The sequence below is a fragment of the Miscanthus floridulus genome, chromosome 3 (genome assembly GCF_019320115.1).
Source record: "Miscanthus floridulus cultivar M001 chromosome 3, ASM1932011v1, whole genome shotgun sequence".
In the NCBI taxonomy this organism is placed as follows: Eukaryota; Viridiplantae; Streptophyta; class Magnoliopsida; order Poales; family Poaceae; genus Miscanthus; species Miscanthus floridulus.
Genome location: NC_089582.1, coordinates 105504263 through 105526604, shown reverse-complemented (window position 1 = coordinate 105526604; position 22342 = coordinate 105504263). Strand labels below are relative to the sequence as shown.

At 44.5% G+C, this 22342-nt stretch overlaps 3 protein-coding genes across 3 annotated transcripts; 2 read left to right on the top strand and 1 right to left on the bottom strand.

Moving 5' to 3' along the window:
• The first annotated feature begins 1774 nt into the window (after positions 1 to 1774).
• Positions 1775 to 3430, top strand: LOC136541998 (annexin Gh1-like). The gene is made up of 5 exons (XM_066534220.1): positions 1775 to 2275; positions 2376 to 2606; positions 2704 to 2925; positions 3023 to 3112; positions 3195 to 3430. The coding sequence occupies exons 1-5, from the start codon at positions 1979 to 1981 to the stop codon at positions 3405 to 3407; spliced, it is 1053 nt and encodes a 350-aa protein (XP_066390317.1). The 5' UTR covers positions 1775 to 1978; the 3' UTR covers positions 3408 to 3430.
• A 222-nt stretch (positions 3431 to 3652) lies between these two features.
• Positions 3653 to 11916, bottom strand: LOC136541999 (transmembrane emp24 domain-containing protein p24delta3-like). Its single transcript, XM_066534221.1, has 4 exons — positions 11710 to 11916; positions 4069 to 4278; positions 3906 to 3982; positions 3653 to 3797 (listed from the first exon to the last, which is right to left on the bottom strand). Exons 1-4 carry the CDS (start codon positions 11902 to 11904, stop codon positions 3653 to 3655), a joined length of 627 nt encoding a protein of 208 aa, XP_066390318.1. The 5' UTR covers positions 11905 to 11916.
• A 283-nt stretch (positions 11917 to 12199) lies between these two features.
• Positions 12200 to 15572, top strand: LOC136542000 (uncharacterized). Its single transcript, XM_066534222.1, has 4 exons — positions 12200 to 12338; positions 12451 to 12550; positions 14972 to 15124; positions 15336 to 15572. The coding sequence occupies exons 1-4, from the start codon at positions 12203 to 12205 to the stop codon at positions 15370 to 15372; spliced, it is 426 nt and encodes a 141-aa protein (XP_066390319.1). The 5' UTR covers positions 12200 to 12202; the 3' UTR covers positions 15373 to 15572.
• The last annotated feature ends 6770 nt before the right edge of the window (positions 15573 to 22342 follow it).

Below are 22342 nucleotides of genomic sequence, written 5' to 3'. Positions count from 1 at the left end.
TCACTATGTTTTGTGCTTTCATTTTTTATTTTGCGCTGTTGTAAGCAGATTTTTATGATTGACTTGTGGTTGTTAAATTGTGGAATTCGGTGCAGCCTTTCCCATCTAGACAAATGCCGCTGTGTGACCAAGAAGATAAACACCCTCATCACATTTGGTGCTTGGACCATTTGGAGGCATAAAAATGATTGTGTTTTCAGTGGGACCACCCTAGACTGGACACGGCGCTATTCCTTGCAAAGGAGGAAGCTAAGCTCTGGTGTTTGGCAGGAGCGAGCGAAGGGCCTCTTAGGTATAGTTTGTTTTGGTTTGGTCGTTTCTTTCCTTTAAGTTTCAGATGATTAGTCTCTCAAGTTATTAGGAGGTATGAGTCTTACGACTCTTTCTTCTCTTTTTAATGAAATGATACGTAGCTCACCAGCATGTTTGAGAAAATAAATTGTAGAATTGATTTTAGTTTCTGATGATGATGATATTTGCCTCGTTGGGTCTGCTCTCTGTAAACCTTATGTTGAGAGAGGCTGTGAGCATTAGCTCGTCGGCTCAGTCGGCATCCCCCACCCGGCCTGCATCGCTCGTGCACCCTTTCCACGCGCCGGCCTCAGCTGCCCGGCTAACACGCTAACACGTGTGCGGCGCTTGGCAAGTTGGCATGAGCCTTCCCACGTTTTAAGACAGACGCTCGGCCTGTGCACTTGGGTCGCGCAGCAGCCAGGCAGCCACCCCCTGACCCTGAAGCAGCCATCATGACGAGTCACGACATCACACGCACCAGCCGCCAGCAGTCACCAGCCATCATGACGAGTCTGTTCGCTTGGTCATGGTTGATTTGCAAGTCATGGTTTATCAACAAACCAACGGTATTTTTCTCTCATCAAATCAGCCAATAGTACTTTCAGCCATGACTTATCAGTAAAAAAAAAAAACGCCCAAACGAACGTGCAAGCAAGCACGGAATGCCCCACTGCGCCGAAGCGTTTGCGTTTCGAGACCACACACTTTCCACACGCCCATGCGTGCTGCGTAGGAGGGAGAAACCGTTGCGGATGGGGCAGCGCACCAAGCAAGCATCCGTGCCACCCGCACATTCCCAGCTGCACCGTGCTACCACCAACGAAAAGAACTGAACACACACCAAATCCACCAACGCGCACATACCACATAGTCCAGAACTGAAAAAGGCTCGGCGCTCGGCGAGGAAAGAAAGGCCACCGAGTTCTTTCTGGCCGGGCGATCCATCTCGGTTCAGAAAGGGAACAACGCCTGGCCAGCGACGGAACCGAAGGCAAAGCCACCGACCAGAGAGGGGCGGAGGCGGACTTGACTCGGCGTCTACGGGGAATCCACGAACGGGCGCCACGCACATACCACCACCAGCCTCAAAAGTAGTGTGAATTCGCCACGGAAAGGGCCAGCTTTATGGATCCCCTTTCACAGTTCAGTGGGCTGCTGCCTTTGCAGCGCAAAGGCACGTTTGTTACTCGGACTAGTACTATGATTTGGCTCGTATAGTATAGGACTATAGGAGTACTCCTGATCTTTTCGCCTGGCAACCACTGGCGTACGAGCCTGTGAATGTGAATGTGAATGTGAACGAGAATGACCCACACCTGCATTTTAGTGACTATAAAAGGAGTCAAAATCATGTGATTAAACAAGGCCTAGTACATTTCATTGCAAAACAAAAGGAATCACGCGATGTTGTATCCTGATCGTTCGTCCCATAAGGATGGTATTTAAACATCGTACGATCTCGTACGTGATCCATTTGCGTTCAAAGAAAGAAGATTACGAGAAGCTGAAAAGGCTGATCCCGAGATCAGCATTTCTGAAACTGAAATCCTGCTCCTTGCCCTCACTCTGCGCCTACACCGAGTGCGACCCGGGATTTGTGTCCGCCCGTTTCCATTCGAGAAGAAGATACCTTTCCCTTCCCACCTCCAAGAGAAAGGAAACCGCCGGTCAGCCGCGAGCAACAATGCCTGGTATTTATACGGCCGCGCGTGCTGGTTCTGGACGGGCCAGGGCCAGTCCAACAGAGAGTTCTCTACACCGAACACTTCATTCAGACGGCGAGTCGCCGACCATGGCCTCTGCGGGGTCCGAGGAGGCGTGCAGGGAGATCCGGGGCGCGTGCGGCACGCCGCGGCGCCTGGGCCTCCTCCTGGCTCTGCGGAGCCCCGCTGAGAGGCAGCAGATCAGGGCGGCGTACCGTGCGATGTTCGGCGAGGACCTCGCCGGGACGCTGCACGGCACCCACAACCAGGAGGACGAGGTAAAATCATCGCAGAGGCACAGGAGTCGTCTCAGCCGCAGTGACGGCGACCGAGCTCTCAGTCTCAGCTCACCACGTACGAGCGGTTTCCTCCCTGCAGCTCTGCAAGCTGCTCTACCTGTGGGCGCTGGAGCCGGCGGAACGGGACGCGGTCGTGGCGCGGGAGGCGGTCGAGGGCGGCGTCACCGTGGCCGGCTACCGCGCCCTCGTCGAGGTGTTCACGCGCCGGAAGCAGGACCAGCTCTTCTTCACCAAGCAGGCATACACGGCCAGGTTCAGGAGGAACCTGGACCAGGACATGGTCACCGAGCCGTCTCACCCTTACCAGAGGGCATGTGCCCATCGTTCTTCACTTCTCTTCTCTGTTGCCATGGTGTTAAACCACCTGAACTTAAACTCACTACCGTCATTGTTGTTTGCTTCAACAGCTGCTGCTGGCTCTCGCAGCCTCCCGCAGGTCGCACCACGACGACCTCAGCCAGCACGTAGCCAAATGCGACGCAAGGAGGTTGCACGACACGAAGAACAGTGGTGCCAGCTCCGTCGTCGACGAGGCTGTGATCCTTGAGATGTTCAGCAAGAGGAGCATCCCACAGCTCAGGCTGGCCTTGTGCAGCTACAAGCACATATATGGGCATGACTACACCAAGGCAAGTGTACTCGTCAGCTACTTAGTGCCATCCACCTCGTGCAGCCCTGCTCAACGACTCTGTTATGACTACCTTGCAACATTGTGTATGCGTGCAGGCACTGAAGACAAATGGGTCTGGTGAGTTTGAAGAATCTCTGAGAGTTGTTGTCAAGTGCATCTACAACCCTTCCAAGTATTACTCCAAGGTAATAAAATCCAGGAAACCCTTGGATCAGTATAAAAAAGCAGACTGTTTTGTACATGTTCTAATTCATTCTTTATTTCCAGTTACTGCAGAGAAGTATGCTGTCTGCAGCAACTGATAAAAGGATGGTAACAAGAGCTATCTTGGGCAGTGATGATGTCGGTATAGATGAGATCACATCAGCGTTCAAGAGTAGTTATGGAAGGAACCTTGCAGACTACATCCAAGAAAACTTGCCTGAGAGTGATTACAGAGATTTTCTTGTGGCTGTGGCAAGAGGGTCAGTGGCACCATGAGGTTGGATGTTTGTAGTAGAGGTATCCCTGAGCTGTACATGGAAAAAAAAATACTGTTTCCCATGCTGCAAAAGTAAGTTGAACAAGGAAAACAGCAGTCTCATGTCATCTGACTTGGGATTTCAGGTTGTTATACCAGTTTATTTACAATTGCTAGACTCGACGGCCAAACTATCAGATCTCGTATGCAAAAACACAAAACATAAAGATAGGCTTATTGCAGAGGACTATATTACGGACATCAGTTAGATGAGCTTCTTCTTTCGGAAGTACTGTTGTAGATGCCACAACTGTAAAACAGAGACTGCTATGCAAACACTAAGAGAGAGCATGCTCAACCACGTGACCCTAGAATTCGTCTTTTCACTGACATCCCTCATGTTAGCTTCTCTGCACCGAGAACATTTTTGTTAGATAGATTGTTATTATACCCTGGGTATCAGCCAGGTACATGAACAACCAAAACATGAAGCTAGGAAAATAAGTGGATGCACATACTTGGATTTTAGAAGAAGCAGGTTGTCATGGATTGATTGGACAGCAACTTCTAGCTTGAGTAACTCCAGTTCAACTCCCTGAATATAAAACTTGATGTCACATGGAAGGGGAATAAAACAAAACAACAACTGGCAGTATAACACCTCATTTTCATATACTTCACCTCGATCTTTTCCTTTTTAGCAACAGAATCCCAGTCTCTAGTAGCTATCCCAATTTTCCAATCAAGATTTAGTTTCACCACTAACCCTCTGTCCTCACCATCAATCGAGAAGCAGGCAAGGTAGTTCCCTGCTTCTGCTGTGGTAAATGCAAATTGCTCCATTGAAACCTTTTCTTTCTTATGAACAATGTCTCCAAAAGGGGATGTAACCTGAAATGATGATTCCGGAAAGAAATGTAAGCATGTTAGCGGAACATAAAAGGTCAAAGATATAACTCTCTTCAATCCGACAACTTCCAGTCAATGTCCAGTTCCTCTCACAGCAAAGTTACTAGTATGTTCTCAATGAAGTGAAAATGGCAATATATTTATCCACTCCTGCTACCATGTGCAAATAAGTTAAAAGTTTTTGTGGATAAAATTGTTGCAAGTTATACACCCTATTCACAAGATGTAATATCGTGAATGCAAATTGCAAACTAATTTGCAGATAAATATGACAGTATGGAGGTGGATTCCATTTCTCCTGATTCATAATCACAACTCTATCCAACAAAATGTTGCCTATTTGTAGTTCCCTCTAATTCAAGGGTGAGTTTATGCATGGCCCATGCAAGGTAAGCAAGGTTTTGGACAGCATCTTCCAGTTTCATTATTGAAGAACTAACAATGTAACCGTGATCCATTTGATGTACCACAAACAATAGTGTAGAAAAAATGGAGAAGGCCTAGGACAAAAGGAATCAACAACTTGCCCTATTCAGGATCAATTTGACTGAACCTTAGGATAATGGGGAGCCGCAACAGGAATCAAATCACACAACGATTTTCTTTCTCAAACAATAATGAGATTTATGTATCTTCTATGAAGAAGAAAATTGTTTTTGATTTTTTATCATGCATTTGATCTAGCAGAATAGTTTTCTAATGGTGTTTTCTGAGTACGCTCGCAGACTGCGTGAGCGTGACCACAATGAAAGGAGACACGTATGATTTATCCCAATGGCTAATCACATGTCCAATGTGCTCTGTTGGTTTGATCTCCCAACCACAGTGGCCCAACGGCCACTTGGGCCTTGACCTCGCGCCCTGATCGGGGGCGCCCAGTCCATCTATGGCTGGCGGGCCTCCGTCACACTGCGCATTAAATAGAGGTGGGGTCGACGGCTCTCAGTACGAGGTTCGTCTGAGCCGTACGCCCCACCTAGAAACCCTACTCCGATCTAACAGAGGGGCGCAGCCAGTGACGGGAAGCACCGCCGCCGCCACTGCACTGCGCCACCACGGTCTTCACCGCTACTCCGACCGTCACTGCCGTGTGCAGATCTTCATCGATGAACCAGCGAAGGCAGGGAGCTCCTAAGACGGTCAGATGCTCCTACTCTCTCTCTGTCTTCTACTCCCGAAGGATTCTCTAAGTCACTAGTTATCCCAAATAGAAAAGAACTCACCCACTGGATTCGCACCTAGATGATCCAAAGAGTACTAACAATGGTATCAGAGCCGGTTTATCTAGGCGTGGATCTTGTCAGGGGCTAGAAAACGATTAGAAAAGAAAAGATAGGTTAGATCCGGTTCGAATCGAAAGAAAAGAATTACAGAGGGTTCATCGAACCCTAAACCCTAATCGGGTGATAGAAAGAAAAAGAAAAAAGGGGATTCGAATTCGATTCGGATTACCCTAAAGAACCCTAACCCTAAAGAAATTAGACGGTCCGGGGGAAGTCTTACCAGGGCTTCCCCGCCGCCGTCACTACTGCCTCACGTGGGAAGAGAATCAAAAGAACAGCAAAGAAAAGAACGGTTTAGATCCGTTCGGATCTAGACAAAGAAAGAAGAACAGTGAATCGAATCGGCCCTAACCCTAACTTGCCGAAACCCTAACCCCAATTCCATCCCCGTCCCCAAATCGAATCAGATCCGAGTAGAAAAGGAGAAACACAGAAGGGGAAAAAGAAAAGCAAGGCAGGTGACTTACCTCACCGCTGCCATCTCCGCTGTCGTGCGGGAAAGACCGGACCGCGCCGGTGTTCGTCGCCGAGGTGCATCCGCGCGGGTACGGGTACAGGGCGCCGACACGGAGCCGCTTGACGGCGGCGCGCTCTCCCGATGGGGAGCGCGCTCGCCGGCAAGAGGGCCCGCGGTGGCGCCGTCTTCGTCGTCTCCTCCGGCGCGGCTCGCTGTCGCTCGAGATGCGTCGCGCTGCTGAGAGAGAGAGACGCGCGAGAGAGAAAGGGGGAAAAGGAAATGAAGCTAGGGTTTCCACATCGCGGGCGCCCTGACGATTTTGTTCGCCCTAGATGCATGCTCGGCCGTAGGATGCGGACGGACGGCCGGGATCTAGCGGGCTGCATCGCGGCCTAGGCGGGGGCGCGCGGCCGCGGCGCTTTGCCGGCCCAGGCCCACGTTGCGGCCTGGGTGGCAGAGCGCGCGCGCGAGGGAGAAAGGCCGGGCTGGATGAGCGCCACGCGCTGCTGCTGCTGCTGGGCCGCACGCGCGGGCAGGCCTTCGGGCCGAGCAGGCTTCAGGCAGGCGCACGCGCGGGCGGGCCTTCGGGCCGAGCAGGCTTCAGGCAGGCCGGATTACTGCTGCTGCAGGCCGGGCCAGAATGAATAGTAAATGATGTTTTGAAGTGTATTTATTTTCAGAAGCATATTTGAATGAATTTTGATCAATTTGAAGATGTAAATTTCTGGTAAAATTGCACCAATGTGTTAGATTTTCCAGAAAGTAGAAAAGTACAGTAAAATGCTTCTGAAAAGTATATAAAGAAATTTTGTCAAGTTTCCGCTGCAAAATTAAAGATGTTGTCTTCTTATTAAATTCGAACCAACGGGAGAATTTAATTTGAAGAGCAGTTATAGTTATTCAGTAAATGATGAAAAGTTTATCCTCCAGTTAAAATTAGAACCAGCTGAAAAATTTTAATTGGAGGAATAGTCGGTTGATAGTTAAGATAAATTATAATATTGTTATTTTCTGACCAACGTTGATGATAACAATATTATAAGTTTATTTATGAGTTCAAGTTTAAAGTTAAATTATGGTATTATTATTTTCTGACCAACGTTGATGATAACAATATTATAATTCTATGAGTTTTATGTTTAAAGTTTAAATCTCTGATGAATTTTGTATCAAAGTGACCAATTTTTCAGAGAAAAGATAAAGATCAAGGAATGCTCTTAAACTAGAGAAATGTAATTTTATGTTTTCGCTGCAATGAAGTTGATTGTCTTCTAATTAAATTCGAACCAGCGGGAGAATTTAATTTTAAGGAGCAGTTCTATGTTTTATTCCATTTCTGCCCAACGGTGATGTGGAATTAACGTAGAAGAATGATGTTTTATTCTATTTCTGCCCAACGGTGATATAGAATAGAACATAAAGTTTTCAAAGTTTAATGAGCATTATTGTTGAATATTTTTCAGACAAAAGATCTCCATGCTTTCATTCTTGAAGGCAGTAAGAGAAATGAGCTGGGTACTTGTGACTCAGATGATGAAATGCCTAAGGGCAAGTTATGTATAAAAGAATACCATTATTTAAGAGACTGTGTTCTCTTTAAAGAATGGCTTTAAAAGAAAAGAATTCTAGGATATTGATCTAAGAAAAGAGATAGATTAATGAGAGTCTTCATTGAGAAATGTCTTTTATGTATTCTCTGTGAAGAAGAATTTATTTTCAGTTTCACTTATGAGAGTTGTAAAAGTCATATACATGTTTAATTTGACTAACATTGGATTACACATGTGTGTTAAAGAATATTCGGATTTATTTCTGAATTTGATGATTGAACACGAGCCAATCCTGGCAATTATGTCTGTTCAAGAGAACTATCTCGCATGGCGGGAAAAAAGTTTGTAATAGTACCCGCATGGCGGGAAAAGTTTGAGAAAATACCCGTATGACGGGGTAAAGTTGGCATAGTACATATGTTAACCAATCCTGCAAGGCGGGAGAGTTTGGCATAGTACTTATCCTGCATGACGGGAGGAGGATGTGATGATTCATATGCTCTAAAGAAATATCTCGCACATGGAGAGAAGTTTGGGATAGCTCTTATGCTATTCTAGTATTTACCGTACACTCTGATTGTGTCATGGTCATAAGTACTCAATGAGTTTGAGAACAAAAGAAAGTTGCATGTGAACCAAGAGATAAGAAAGATATGCAAGTGTGACTTGCAGAAGTATTGATAATAATAGACTATGTTGAGTTTTGAAGTGTAATGAGGAAAATGTACTCCCATACAAATTTTGTTTGCATGATGTAATCATGTGGATGAAGTAAGTAATCAAAGTTTCCTCATTCACAAGAGTTCTGAATGTTTCGAAATTGTGGTAGAAAAGTTCATACCACATTTCGAGGGGGAGAAATGTAAGATTAAGAAAGATACTTCCCCATACTTCAGATAATGCAATGCATACTATGCATTAAAGGTAAAAGTGATCTATAAAAGATGAATGTGATCGCTGAGGGAGTAAGACGGTCATAATAGCGATACCCCTAAAGTAAAGAAATAGCTAAATTCCTAGATTTTTTATAGTTTCGATGGAAAGATAGCATAGTCAGCTAGTATTTATACTAGATGACGCCATATGAGTTTTTAGCAGATTAAACCCAAAATAAGAAATTTGAAGATACACCATCTTTACAGAAGATGGAGTAATCTGGGGGAGCATGGTATGTAGATACCTAAGGCTTGAATAGAAGTGGGATTACATATCCACTACAGTGTTTTTAGAGCAACAAATTGCTTTATACATGCTGATGTTGTATTATATATACAACACCAGATGTTAGCTCTTAAAGAGGATGAATAAGTAAACAAGGATCTTATGATACAGGAGGCTATAGAACAATTACCTTTTGGCAATGAAGAGTAACAATAGCCTCATATGAAAGAAGTGCCACGAGGCCCTAGAAGGTCTCAAAGAATAAGAAATCAGATATTTATGGTCACTAAGAAGTAAAAGTTAAGAAAGAAATTCAAATAGAGAGTGATTCCACCTCATTTGAAGAAGCCATGATAGACGTTCACTCGTCTAAATGGCAAGAAGCAAAGGAACATGAAATAAAATCGATAAATACCAACGATGTTTAGGACTTAGAAGAAATTCCTAATGGAGCCAAAACAGTAGGCTATAATGGGTCTACAAGACAAAGGTGACTCCAAAGGGAATATAGAAAGATATCGAAAGGGAATATAGAAAGCTATAAAGCGCCACTTGTGGTGAAATAATTTACATAAAGAGAAGGAATAGTTTATAATGAGCATGCAAGGATTCTTTTAGAATCATAATGGTATTAGTGGCACATTACGATTTATAGTTACATCAGAAGGATGTAAAGACACATTCCTCAACGGGGATTTGTATGGAAAAGTTTACATGGCATAACTCAAAAGGTTTTGTCATAGAAGGAAAAGAACGTAAAGGGATGTTGCCTAAAGAAATCCATTTATGGATTAAAGCAAGCTTCAAGACAGTGGTTCTTGAAGTTTGACAGTACAATAAAAAAGTTTAGGTTTTAAAGAGAATATAGAGGACAATTGTATTTATGCAAAGTTTAAACATGAGAAATTTATTTTCCTAATCCTGCATGTGGGTAGCACCTTACTCGCTAGTAGCGGTGTTAATCTACTGTTGGAGAAGAAGCAGTTCTTGTCCTCAAGTTTCAATGAGAATGGTCTTGGTAAAGCATCATTCGTTCCAGGAATTGGAACTTATCGAGATAAAAGGAAAATGGGTATTAGAACTATCTCAAGTGTATACTTAGAGAAGATTCTAAAGAAATAAAGTATATATGTGAATAAACCTGCGCCTGTTCCCATAGTCAAGGGTAATAGTTTTCAGAACTTTTAGTGTTCCAAGAATAAATGTGAGATCGATCAAATGGACGTCCTATATGCTTTAGCTGTTGAAAGCTTACTGAATGTTTATAAGCAAGAACTTACCCTTACACAGTTTATGTATCCGGGATGTTTTTGGCAGAAGTCCAGTCCAGATATAGATCACTGGAATGGAGCTGAGAATATTTTGTAATTGTGCAAAGATTTATAGGCCTCATGGTGAGTAAGAAAGAATAAGTACTCTCAAATAGTTGTGGGTACAAAAGTTAAATTTTGGCGAGATGTTTAGTGAAACCCACATAGTAGCTAACACTCACAGTTGGAGTTTTATTGTGGAAAAGCTCCAAAGAAACAGTTGTGGTGTCATCAAAGATGCATAACCATGGTATAGCTTGTTATGAGGCTTAAGGACAGGCGAAATGGTTAAAAGAACTTACACCCGAAATTGATAATGGTATTCAACAGCAATAACCATTTAAGTAGTTCGCTCCTATAACAACGGTCAAGTGTGCTGCCAAACACATTGACGTTAAAGTTATACGTTGTGAAGGAGAAAGTCCGGAATCATACTAAAAGTATTGAACATATAAGTAACAAGCAAGTGCTTGCGGATCCGCGTACAAAAAGACTTACCACCCAGTGTGTTTGGAGAACACACAGTCGACATGGGTTTATGGTATAGCCTATGATTTCCGGACAACAAAGGGCCCAAAGTTAAAGAATCTGTTTCAGAACAGAGATGTGTATTGTAGCTGTTAAGTCTATCGGCGATTGACCGTGACGATGAAGCATGCTCTATGCACTAATCTGTGATGGAACAAATAAAAGTGAAAATGATTCAAGTCAAAGTTTAAAGTTAAAGTATGAGTTGAGATCAAGGGGGAGAATGTTGGTTTGATCTCCCAACCACAGTGGCCCAACGGCCACTTGGGCCTTGACCTCGCGCCCTGATCGGGGGCGCCCAGTCCATCTATGGCTGGCGGGCCCCCGTCACACTGCGCATTAAATAGAGGTGGGGTCGACGGCTCTCAGTACGAGGTTTGTCTGAGCCGTACGCCCCACCTAGAAACCCTACTCCGATCTAACAGAGGGGCGCAGCCAGTGACGGGAAGCACCGCCGCCGCCACTGCACTGCGCCACCACGGTCTTCACCGCTACTCCGACCGTCGCTGCCGTGTGCAGATCTTCATCGATGAACCAGCGAAGGCAGGGAGCTCCTAAGACGATCAGATGCTCCTACTCTCTCTCTCTCTCCTACTCCCGAAGGATTCTCTAAGTCACTAGTTATCCCAAATAGAAAAGAACTCATCCACTGGATCCGCACCTAGATGATCCAAAGAGTACTAACATGCTCAAGTTGACAATTGCCATCGATTGTTAGGTAAAGTAACTAATATCTACCATAAATCCATAACATCAAAGAAATAACAGCTACTGCACATAATGCACTTCCCTTCCGTAGTAACAGCTACTACACATAATGCACTTCCATTCCATTTCCAGTGTACTCAAAAGCATAGAAAATATAGGAGTCCCAACCAATCCACAAGATTTACAATGTATATAACAATATTTTTTTTTTTGCCTAACACCTCCCACGCTGTACTGCTTGGATGAATCCCGATCTGGTGGACGCAATTGGATACCCAAATCCAATGGTGTTTTCTAGGTCGGCTAATTAATTAATTACGGTGTCAACTATTTTAGTTCATTTCTCTCCGTTAAACTAATTACGTGGCAATGCCGTTTTAGTCTATTTGCATCTGTAGGTCCAAACGATTGGTTACCTTGACGGCGATGGTAGGGTGGGCGTGGTGGTGATCGTAGAGGACGGAGTAGTCGCCGATGACGACAACGTTGGATTGGATCTCCTCCGACACACACTTAGTCCCTGACGGCGCAATCTCCAGCCACACCGCCCCGGCCCCCGCCGCCATCCACCACACCGCCGCCGCCGCGGCCCACGCGCCACCCCTCGCCATCGTCTCTTCCTGCCGCACCACCACCAACAGCCCCAGCAGGTTGCAAGCGCCACGCCGTCCATCTCAACGCGATTCGCTAGGCCCATAAACATGCGTAGCGCAATAGGCCCAAAGAAATCCCGAGTTGAGCTTTCTTTATTGGACAGAAATTGTTTGGCCCAGTGTTATGTTACTCCACCCACCTCCAGGCTCCAGTTTCCGCTTGTGAAAAAACAATTCGGCGAAGAAGGGAGAAGGGCGGAACGACCCGACGAGGAGATTGCTTGGTGGGAGAAGTTGGTGAGGAGAGGTCGCGACCATGGAGAACCTTGCTCTGCTTTGGGGGATCATCGGCCCGGGCGTGTCCGGCGCCATCTTCGGGGCTGGGTGGTGGTTCTGGGTGGACGCGGTCGTTTGCAGCGCCGTCCAGGTCTCCTTCCTCCACTACCTTCCAGGTGAGAGCAGGAGCCCTAAGATTCGGGAGAAGCCCCCATCTTTTTTTTTTCTCGTGCGAGTTTTGGGGTCCGATTGATCGGTGTGATTTCGTTGGGCGTGCGGGTTTTGCAGGGATCTTCGCATCGCTGGCGGCGCTCATGTTCAATTGCGTGAACAAGGATGAGATCGGATACGACTATTACTCGCCCTACGGGGACGATTCCGAGTGGAGGTGAGGTTACTGTTTGATTCTTTTTTAAAAGTTTTATGGAATTGGTGGATGAATTTAGGGTTTTGAAATCCATATGATTCAGTCGAGCCCGGGTTGCTTGATATTATCTGTACGATTAAAAATAAGCACAGTTTCAGGAATCACGTGAATTTGCATGTGATGTAAATAAACCATTTTACAATGACGTCAGACTTTTGATTTGGGTCAATCTCCATCTTCATAAGCAGGCACTGGACTTAGAATTGTTGTAATTAGGAAACTAATAAGGGCCTGTTTGGTGAGCTTCACTCTTGATTCTTAGCTCCAGCTCCCTGATTATCTGATGGTGTGATTCTGGTGGAGAGCAGTGGGATGTGATTTTGGAGTGATTCTTGTGGGATTGAAGGGGAGCAGGTTCTTTCAGCTCCCAGCTCACAGTTTAAATGGAGAAGCGATTCTTGTCATCCCACCAGAATGGCAGAATCTAGTTTGTTTTATTCGTTTGGCTGTCTAGAAGTGATTCTCACGGAGAATCTAGAGCTGGGAGCTCTCCCAAACGGCCCCGAATGTAGCATTGTGGTTATGAGCTGAAAATGTTTTTTTTTTGTAAAGGAGTGGTCTTGTAGGGAGTCTCCCAGCTTTATGAGGGATTTGGTCTTGTAGGGAGTTTCCCAGCTTTATGAGGGATTACTTACTAACTATGTTTCAAACAACTGCCGTCCCACTCTGGTAACTCTGCTATGGACATAGCAAGGAGGAGGCAGTTGTTTGTGGGATCTAATTGGATTACCATATGGGAAATCATAAGATTTTTTTTCCTAGGGGACTTATGGAACTACTTAGACAACTAGTTGGACTTCTCTTTTGGTAATCATACAAATTTGTGAATTTCATATCTTTCGGGAGTAGTGTAGTTTCCACTGTTTCAAATTATCCATGATCATGGATCATAATGTCTTTATCCTCGTATATGTTTATTAAGGTATTGCAATCAAGATATAACATCTCTTTCTGTCAAATATAACTTCTGTATTTAGGTATAGCAATGACTAAGTGTTACTCCTTGTTAGTAGGGTTATCCTACCCAGGACACTGTTTTCATGTTTTTTCACCCCATTTGTTTTGCTGTTGAGTTTGCACAATGGGATTACATACATTTGTTTTTCAAATACTGTCTTGTCATTGATCTTGATGCTGCAGAACCAATATACAATAGGTCAAATAGACTTTTTGACTTGAGTTGTAATTTGGAAACATTAGCTTTTTAAATCAGGATGACATACTGGAGGACATTGTTCCTACTCCATGAAATCTGTATACTCCATGAAATCTTGACATAGTTGTGTTTGATTTTGGTTATGCACATGATTCTCTACATCAATGTATCTTGTATCCTTGTTATGCCATTTCCAACCCCCCCTCCCCCCTACCCGACAATAGTTGACCATTTGCTGTTTGATTATATTTTTTCTTACTAATTATCTTGAACTTGAAGGGCGGGCCTGGTGCAAGCGGCAGAGTCTTACCGCCTATGACCGGAAGGTCCCGGGTTCGAGTCGCGGTCTCCTCGCATTGCACAGGCGAGAGTAAGGCTTGCCACTGATACCCTTCCCCAGACCCCGCACAGAGCGGGAGCTCTCTGCACTGGGTACGCCCTTTTAATTATCTTGAACTTAAAGGTCCAGATCTTAGACTAATCTATTACCCTATTAGTATTAGATTTAGAATTTTTTTTCTAACAGTTGATATAGAACTATTTCCAGGAAAGCTTTTTCTTTTTTGAACAACTACACTGATTGAGATCCTGGTCAGATAGGTTGTATGGATCTAGATTTTAAAGACACCTGCAGCAACATAAAGCTTGCAAAATAAATCATTTGCACTTTTTTTTTTCAAAATGTCAAAATCAAGGAAAGTTGTTAGAAGAAAACCATATGTTGGTAAACAAAAGAGTGGCTGGACTGCTTTAGCATATATCCTACACGATGAGATAATATTGTAAGGCGTCATACAGGCCATGCCTCTAAGTCAATCTGCTTCAAAAATTTGAAAGAAGGCATTGGAATTTTTTTCAAAGTGGATCTTCAACATGAGTAGTATATAGACTTGTGTTCCAGTCATCCTTACATTCAGTGGCAAGTACATGTGCCACCTAGCCAAAGTTTCCTTAACTAAATTCGTGCTTTCTAATTGAAGGGCCTCAACAGCATTGTGCTATGTGATGCATCACTTTTCATCATGTTCAGTAAGTCATGGTGTTGTCCTTGTAATCCCAAATGGACATATCTTTTGCATACCTGAAAACTGCCTCATTGGTTCTATAACAAGACTAGACCAATTTCTGGGTGCTGGAATGTGCTCAAATGGAATTTAAGGTGTAAGAAGGATTTTTCCTGTGATACCTGCATAGAATATTCTAACCTTGGTCTCTTTATATTGCAGAGTGAAGCTCTGGCTTTTTGTGGCATATGTCGTTTCTTTTGTCTGCCTAGCTGGATCTGTGGGTTTATTGGTGCAAGACGCGCTGACGAACAAGGGCCCTTCTGTCTGGACTGGTGTTGCTGGTGTTCTGCAATGTGTCCTTGTGTTGATAAGGTATGTCTGCATTTTTCGGCCCTGTTCGTTTGTCTTATGAGCCGTACTGTTTCAGCGAAGGAACAATGTTTTTCTCTCACAACAAATCAGCGAACAGTACTTTCAGCCATGACTTTTTAGCGAAGCGAACAGGGCCCATCTACTTTAACATTTCACTCACTCCGTCGTACGGTTGTCCAGTTTGTGTTCTGACTTCCTGTCATCCTTGCAGTGGGCTGGTGTATTGGACATGCCACTCAGAAGATTAAAGGGCGTCATGTGCAGGCTTGCAAGGTTGGTCTTGGTCACAATCGTGTGAAGAAAATTATTTCTGGCAGCATATGATTTTGTGTGATGGAAATGTCGTGCACTGTTCACTGCTAAATGGGATGACTAGACGTTTCATCTGTGCATATCTGACTGTTTTGAAAAATGACGCTTCTTAACACCGGTGCACGTTTTTGCCCCAGCTTCTTGTTAGTTGTGAATCTGTGAGCCTGATCGGCTGTCTTTGCTGCGCACAGCGGCAGCCGCTGCCGCTGCTTGTTTTGTGCACCAATGTGGAGCTTGTGGCCTTTGTGCCAGTTCCAGCTTTCTTTATGCCTGAAAGAGTGATATCTCAGTCGACTTGTTAGATTCAGTATCTGACGGTGGCATAGCTACTCGGAAGAGCTAGCTGCAGCGACGCTGCGGCTGTTGCTGCTGGCTCCTTACCTACTTGTACTGTTCAATCATCAACAAAAACTAGCAGCGCTGTGGGTCATGATCATGCAAATCTTGTGGTTAAAACTGAAACTGGCAATGAATACAGCTCGATATCGCAATTGATGAACCTACAGCAAACAAGTTAGTACTATTATTTACATCACGCCTCGTCGCCTCCTAGTCAGTTCCAGTTGACTTCATTTGAGTCGGGACGCTGTTTCGCCCTGTTTCATTTCGAGCCTGTTTGGATGGACTAAACTAGTGCATGTTTTGGATACCAAATAGAAGGCCTAAACATTAACTAATCATGATCTAGCAAAACTAATAGAGGCTAATTGATTAGTAGAATTCATTAGAAAAAAGGAAAATTTTAATTAGTCCGTGTTTAGTCTATTATCTAACAACGTACTAAACTTTGGTCGGCTGATGATTGCTATACGGTCTTGGAGGCATCCAAGGCAGTGTCCAGCAACACCATTTTTGCTTAAGCACGTATTGAAAAAACCACTTTTTGCTTCAAGTTGGAGAACGCCACTTCTGAACTGCCGGCATTCCAGTTTCTTCTTTATGTTTTGTTGAAGACGGTGTAGGGCCCCATTTCCAGCTGGCGTCTGCGCACGATCACAAAACAACAAAGGCCATGCTCCGATGACCAGTGTTGCCTGGATCGATAGCCTCTTAATCCATTATGTTCCGGTCGATAACAACGTAGGGGTTTTAGTAAAAAAAAAAAAAGCTACCGATGCAGCGTTAGACCGGGCAACACATGCTTTGGAATTACCAGTCGTATCTGCAGCCATTTCTTCAGGGTACTGATGGCGGTGACAGAGACGTCGGCTAGCCACGGTCCACGGGTAGATTCAAGTAATCGTGTCGAGGTCACAACTGCAACCTAGGGATCTCAGACAAATGGTCTGACTCAGGCTAACTGAGCTGTGGATTCTTGACGCTTCCCGCGCGTCGCACCAGCGGTTTGCCACGTATCTTTGTCAGCTCGTCTTCACGTCCTCCATCAGTGATCTGTCTCTCTTTATTTATAAAGATCGAGACAGCGCCGCCTACTTGCTGCTCTACTACGTCGACGACATTATCCTGACGGCCTCCTCTTCAGACCTCCTGCGTTGCATCACTGCACCCTTCAGCTTGGAATTTGTGATGACTCACCTCGGGGCGCTCCACCGCTTCCTCGGCATCTCCGTCACGCGCTCCTTCGACGGGCTGTTCATCTCGCAGCGCTAGTTGTATGCTGTTGAGCTTCTCCAGCGTGCTGGCATGTCCGAGTGCCATCCCTCCGCGACGCCTGTGGACTCCAAGTCCAAGCTCTTAGCTACAGATTGTGCCCTAGTCGTCGACCCAACCAAGTACCGTAGCCTCGCTAAGCGCTACAGTACCTTACTCTCACCTGCCCCGATATGGCCTATGCGGTCCAGCAGGTGTGCCTCTTCATGCACGACCCTCAAAAGCCGCACCTTGCCCTCGTCAAGCGCATTCTTCGCTACGTCAAGTGCACTCTTTCTACTGGTCTCCACATCGGCACCAATCCTGTCCGGTCTCTCACGACATACTCAAATGCGGACTGGGCAGGGTGCCCCAACTCCTGCCGCTCCACATTAGGCTACTGCATCTACCTCGGCGACAACTTGGTGTCTTGGTCGTCTAAGCGTCAGAACATTGTCTCTCGCTCTAGTGTTGAAGCAGAGTACAATGCCGTCACCCATGCGTCGCCGAGTGCTGCTGGTTGCGCCAGCTTCTCTAGGAGCTCCATCTACCGCTACCCTCTACCATGGTTGTTTTCTGTGACAACGTAGTGCTGTATACATGACAACAAACCCCGTCCACCATCACTGCCGGACCAAGCACATCGAGATCAACATCCACTTCGTCCGTGAGAAGGTCGCCCTTGGTGAAGTTCGTGTTCTCCATATGCCGTCCTCGCATTAGTTCGCGAATATCATGACTAAGGGCTTGTTTGTACATCTATTTACTAATTTTTGGTCTAGTCTATGCGTCCGTGATCCTTCCGCTACGACTGCGGGAGGTGTTAGATATGTATATATCTAGGGGTCTATTTGTAAATGTACTGACAACCTTGTGGCTATATATATGAAAGTCACCCCTCCCTCATAGGTGTGAGGTGTTCTCCCTGTTGCTTTCTACATTTAGTTTATGAATTGTTCTACAAACAGGCCAAGAATGTGTACCGGTAATGGTTAGTCATTGGGGGTAAAAGGATATTACAAAATGCCATTCACAACGACATGTATTCTAATATAACTTGAGACGGTCCATTAAAATACAAGTCACTTATCAAACATAACAGGAAAAATAAGTTTGACTAAATATTTAGATGTTAACACTTTAACAAAGATATACATGATTAATTAAGCTTATAACTGACAAATATTTTATAATAAAAAATGGCACGTTCTGGCAATGCTGGATTACTTACAGAGTCATAGACATGTGTGCTCACAGACCATAATAGGTGCATGGTACCAATACTTATTTAAGGAGGTCGTCCCCGAGTGTCCGTACTTATTATCGCCGAAAGAGAGACTTCCTATGAGTAGTTACAACCACAGAATGGTGTCTTCGAACACTTGCTTTCTCGACATTTTGTCTGCGGGCTTGATAAGTGTAAGATAGCATCTTGGAAGACATAAAGATTATAGTTAACATCTTTAAACCACTAGTATTAATCAGCTTATGAGTTTAGAAATACTATAAACAATTATTAACAAGCAAAGTAAAGAATTTGTTGTTGTAGCCAATTATCTTACCCAAATAGACCATTAACAACAATTGGCAGATTACGCAGAAGAGTGTCCCTTGACCTAACTGTCCCTTCTGCTAGAAACTTATAGTGTTAAGCAATAAACCAAATAAATGGAACCAAATATTCTGATTTATACCTCATTCCGACCCCATGTATAACACTAGCCTTGTGCATCGAGAGCAACACAATGGCAAGCAGCTGGTAAAAATGTTAAAACAAGTTATTAACAATGACTGGAAACTCTACCAAAATACTGTTGAGTTGAAATCTGGATGACAGAAAGCAAATACACAGTATGGTAAAATTAACCTTTAAAACACGATTATTTTTTACTTTAAAAGCATAAAGCATATGTCATGATTCATAAGAAAGCCTCAGTTGATCAATCAAATCCAGCAAGAGGTGACTCTTACAATGAAGGAACAGAAAAATGTAAATTTCCATCTTAAGCAATCTTTACAATCACATTCCCTCCCAGGGTTTCTTTGATTGGTGGATGAGGATTATTGCTTTGCTCCCCGGGAAGTCAATCAAGGTTTGAATTAGCTGATTACTTTAGGCGCCTCATGTTGTGGAAACATCATAACAACTGTGTTCAATGTAGTCAATCCCAATATTCAGCATGTGATTAGAATTATCCTTGATGAGGCTCATCTATGATGCCTTGGTGCTAAGGGGTTAGTGTAAGGAAAATGGACCATAGGCCCATTTACTTTGGATTTTGTTGTTTGATGACCAACACAACCAAATTGGACTAATGAATTTGCAAGTGTTTGTTTTGTAGTTCAATAGGGTGCAAGATGTGACTTGAACAAAGGCAACATGATGATCCTATGATCAACACCTTAAGCAAGACCCTAGGAGCACAAGAGAAGACCCAAGATATAAAGTATAGTCCAAGCACGAAGATGGGAACCAAGCCGGACGCAAGATCACGAAGAAATGAGCTCGGCAGAGGTGACCGGACGAGGCCCTTATAGCGACCGCACGCGTCTGATCGGCAGTCCGAGACTGCGGCAAGCGTCAGCAGGCGATCGGACACTGAAGAAGACACGTGATCGGACGCAGTGATAGCACTGTTCATCATCACGACAATGTTTTCAGCGTGACCGGACGTAGCGGCACTGGACGACCAGACGTAGGAACTGCAGCATCCGATCAAGTCCAGAGAGGTTCTAGAGCGGCGCCAACGTGACTGGACACGTCCGATCAACAGTGACCGGACTCAGCGCAGAGTCCGATCAACGCGCGCACTCCAACGGTCAGGACGACTAGACGCGTTCGGTCAGGACAAAAGCAGCGTCCGGTCAGTAGCAGAAAGCTGGGTTTCGCCCCCAACAGCTACTTTCTCAGTGGGGCTTATAAATAGACCCCCAACCGTCCATTTGAGGTGAGTGGAGCTGAGGAAACATACCAAGGGTGTTGATACACCATTTTAGTGATCTCCACTTACATAGTGCTTAGTGATTCATTAGGTGATTAGTGTATGTGCTTTACGAAGTGCTTAGGTTGGTTAGACCACCGCTTATGCGCTTACTCTAGGTTTAGGCCTAGTGTTTAGTGAGGTTTGCATATCTCTTATCACTCAGTGCTTGCGCGCACCATTGTTGTACATCGTAGGGGCTTGTAGTCTTACGAGATCATACCAACCGCGTTTGTGGTGTGACCACCACCGTGTACCGAAGGGAACAAGGCTCGTGGTGGTTTGGCCAGAAGCTTGATAGTGAAGACGGCGGGGAGTGGTCTAGGAGAGGCTTGTCAGAAGGTACACTGGAGACCCACTTGCGTGTGGGGAAGGCCCAGGGCAATCCATGGAGTTACCCGACCGGGAGCTTGGCCCTTGCGAGGGATTCCTTACGAGGGGCTCTAATAAGGACTAGGGGAAGCTTGTGCGCTTCTTGATACCTCGGTAAAAATATCGGATGCATCAACAGGAGTTTGCATATCTCTACCTTACTCTTTAGCTTCCGCATTTATATTGCAATCTTGGTGTGTCCTTTACTTTCCTAGCTTAGTGATAGGCTAGTTGATAGGTTTGGAACCTAGGTTGTATAACTCTTTTTATGGTAGAGATAGCAACATACTAGCAAAATCGTAGTTGCACATTTAGATAGTTTATCTTTTGCATATGTTTTGCTAAGGGTAGAAAAGAGGCCATAGTTTAGAGTTAGAGTTTTAAGTTGCCTAATTCACACCCCTTCTTAGGTGTCATGGTCCCCTACAAGTGGTATCAGAGCCGGTTGGCTCAATTTGGACCTTTGGCTTCACCGCCGTTGAGTCGACGCTATTTAGAGTGGTTGAGATGGATACCTCTAGCCCTTCGCACTTTGACAGCACTAACTTCCCCTACTATAAAGCTAGAATAGCTTGTCACCTTGAGGCAGTCGATTTGGGTGTTTGGAGAGTCACTCGTGATGGGATGAAACCCATTAAGAATCCCAATAAACCCATAAAGAATAAAGAAAAAGAAATTTATTTCAATGCTAGAGCTAAAAATTGCTTGTTTGAATCTTTTAGCATAGATATGTTTAACCAAGTATTCACTTTAAATATGACACATGAAATTTGGTTAAAATTACAAGAGCTCTGTGACGGCACAAGTAATGTTCGTGAGCAAAAACATTGCCTAGCTCAACGAAGTTATAATTCCTTTAAAATGAATGATGATGAGCTTGTTCATGACATGTATTCTCGTTTGAATCTAATTATCAATGAGCTCAATTCTATAGGATTAACAAAGCTAGGTGATGCGGACATCGTGAGGAAGATCATCTCCATGCTGCCACAAAAGAAATATGCAAGCATCATCACCATCCTTCACAACATGGAGGGGACTTGAGCACCATGACCCCGACCATAGTCATTGGTAAAATAGTGGCATTTGAAATGTCATGGAAGATGGGTCAAGAAGAAGCCTCATCATCAAGCAAAGGCAAAGCTCTCACATGTAGTGAGAAAAAGAAGATGAAGAGTAAGCAAGTTGAGACAAGCTCAAGCTCAAGCTCCTCAAGTGAAGATGAAGAAGAAGATGAGGATGATGATGATGATGATGAAGAAGAAGAAGAAGAAGATCAAGTGATGATGATCAATCTTCCTCCTCCACCTCCGACCTTGATGAAGAATCAATCAAACTTATCAACAAGGTGGAGAAGATGATACAAAAGCTCAATGTCAAGGGTGTGCCCATGCAAATTTAAGATTTCATCTTCACCAATCAAAGAAATGAGCAAAGAAAGAAAGGATGCTATGGATGCGGCGAGTTGGGGCACTTTGTGGAAGTTTGTCCAAACAAGCCCACACACAAGACAAAGAAGAAGGCGTGCAAGGACAAAGCCCTCACATCAATAAGGTCATGGGATGATTCTTCAAGTGAAGAAGACCACCACAAGAGGCGCGGTCACAAGCACTCATCATCAAGCACTTCTCGTGTGTGCCTTATGGCACAAGGTAATGAAAGCTCATCCTCTAGTGAGAGTGATAGTGATGATGAAATGTCTTCTCTTAATGAACTTGTGCAAGAAAATCTTAAATATGCTAAGGCTTGCACTAGCCAACAAAAGAAGCTAAAAATGTTGCAAGAAAATCTAGATAGTTCACAAGAAGCATATAAAACCTTGCTTGAACAATATGAGACATTTGCTAATCTCGATATTGAACTATCTGCTAAAATTGAGCAACTTGAGGCTCATGCAACAACAAATGCATGCACAATCAATGATGAGCAACTTGTAAAGAAAAATGAAAAATTAAAGAAAAAG

Excerpts from the sequence above, each read along its gene's own strand:
- LOC136541998 (XM_066534220.1), top strand. The coding sequence starts at position 1,979 with ATGCCTGGTATTTATACGGCCGCGCGTGCTGGTTCTGGACGGGCCAGG. Across the intron at positions 2,607-2,703 it reads CGTCTCACCCTTACCAGAGG|CTGCTGCTGGCTCTCGCAGC; the intron begins GCATGTGCCCAT and ends TTGCTTCAACAG. Across the intron at positions 2,926-3,022 it reads ATGGGCATGACTACACCAAG|GCACTGAAGACAAATGGGTC; the intron begins GCAAGTGTACTC and ends GTATGCGTGCAG.
- LOC136542000 (XM_066534222.1), top strand. The coding sequence starts at position 12,203 with ATGGAGAACCTTGCTCTGCTTTGGGGGATCATCGGCCCGGGCGTGTCC. Across the intron at positions 12,339-12,450 it reads CTTCCTCCACTACCTTCCAG|GGATCTTCGCATCGCTGGCG; the intron begins GTGAGAGCAGGA and ends CGGGTTTTGCAG. Across the intron at positions 12,551-14,971 it reads GGGGACGATTCCGAGTGGAG|AGTGAAGCTCTGGCTTTTTG; the intron begins GTGAGGTTACTG and ends TTTATATTGCAG.
- LOC136541999 (XM_066534221.1), bottom strand. The coding sequence starts at position 11,904 with ATGGCGAGGGGTGGCGCGTGGGCCGCGGCGGCGGCGGTGTGGTGGATG. Across the intron at positions 3,983-4,068 it reads CTAAAAAGGAAAAGATCGAG|GGAGTTGAACTGGAGTTACT; the intron begins GTGAAGTATATG and ends TTTTATATTCAG. Across the intron at positions 3,798-3,905 it reads CTGCTTCTTCTAAAATCCAA|AGAAGCTAACATGAGGGATG; the intron begins GTATGTGCATCC and ends TTCTCGGTGCAG.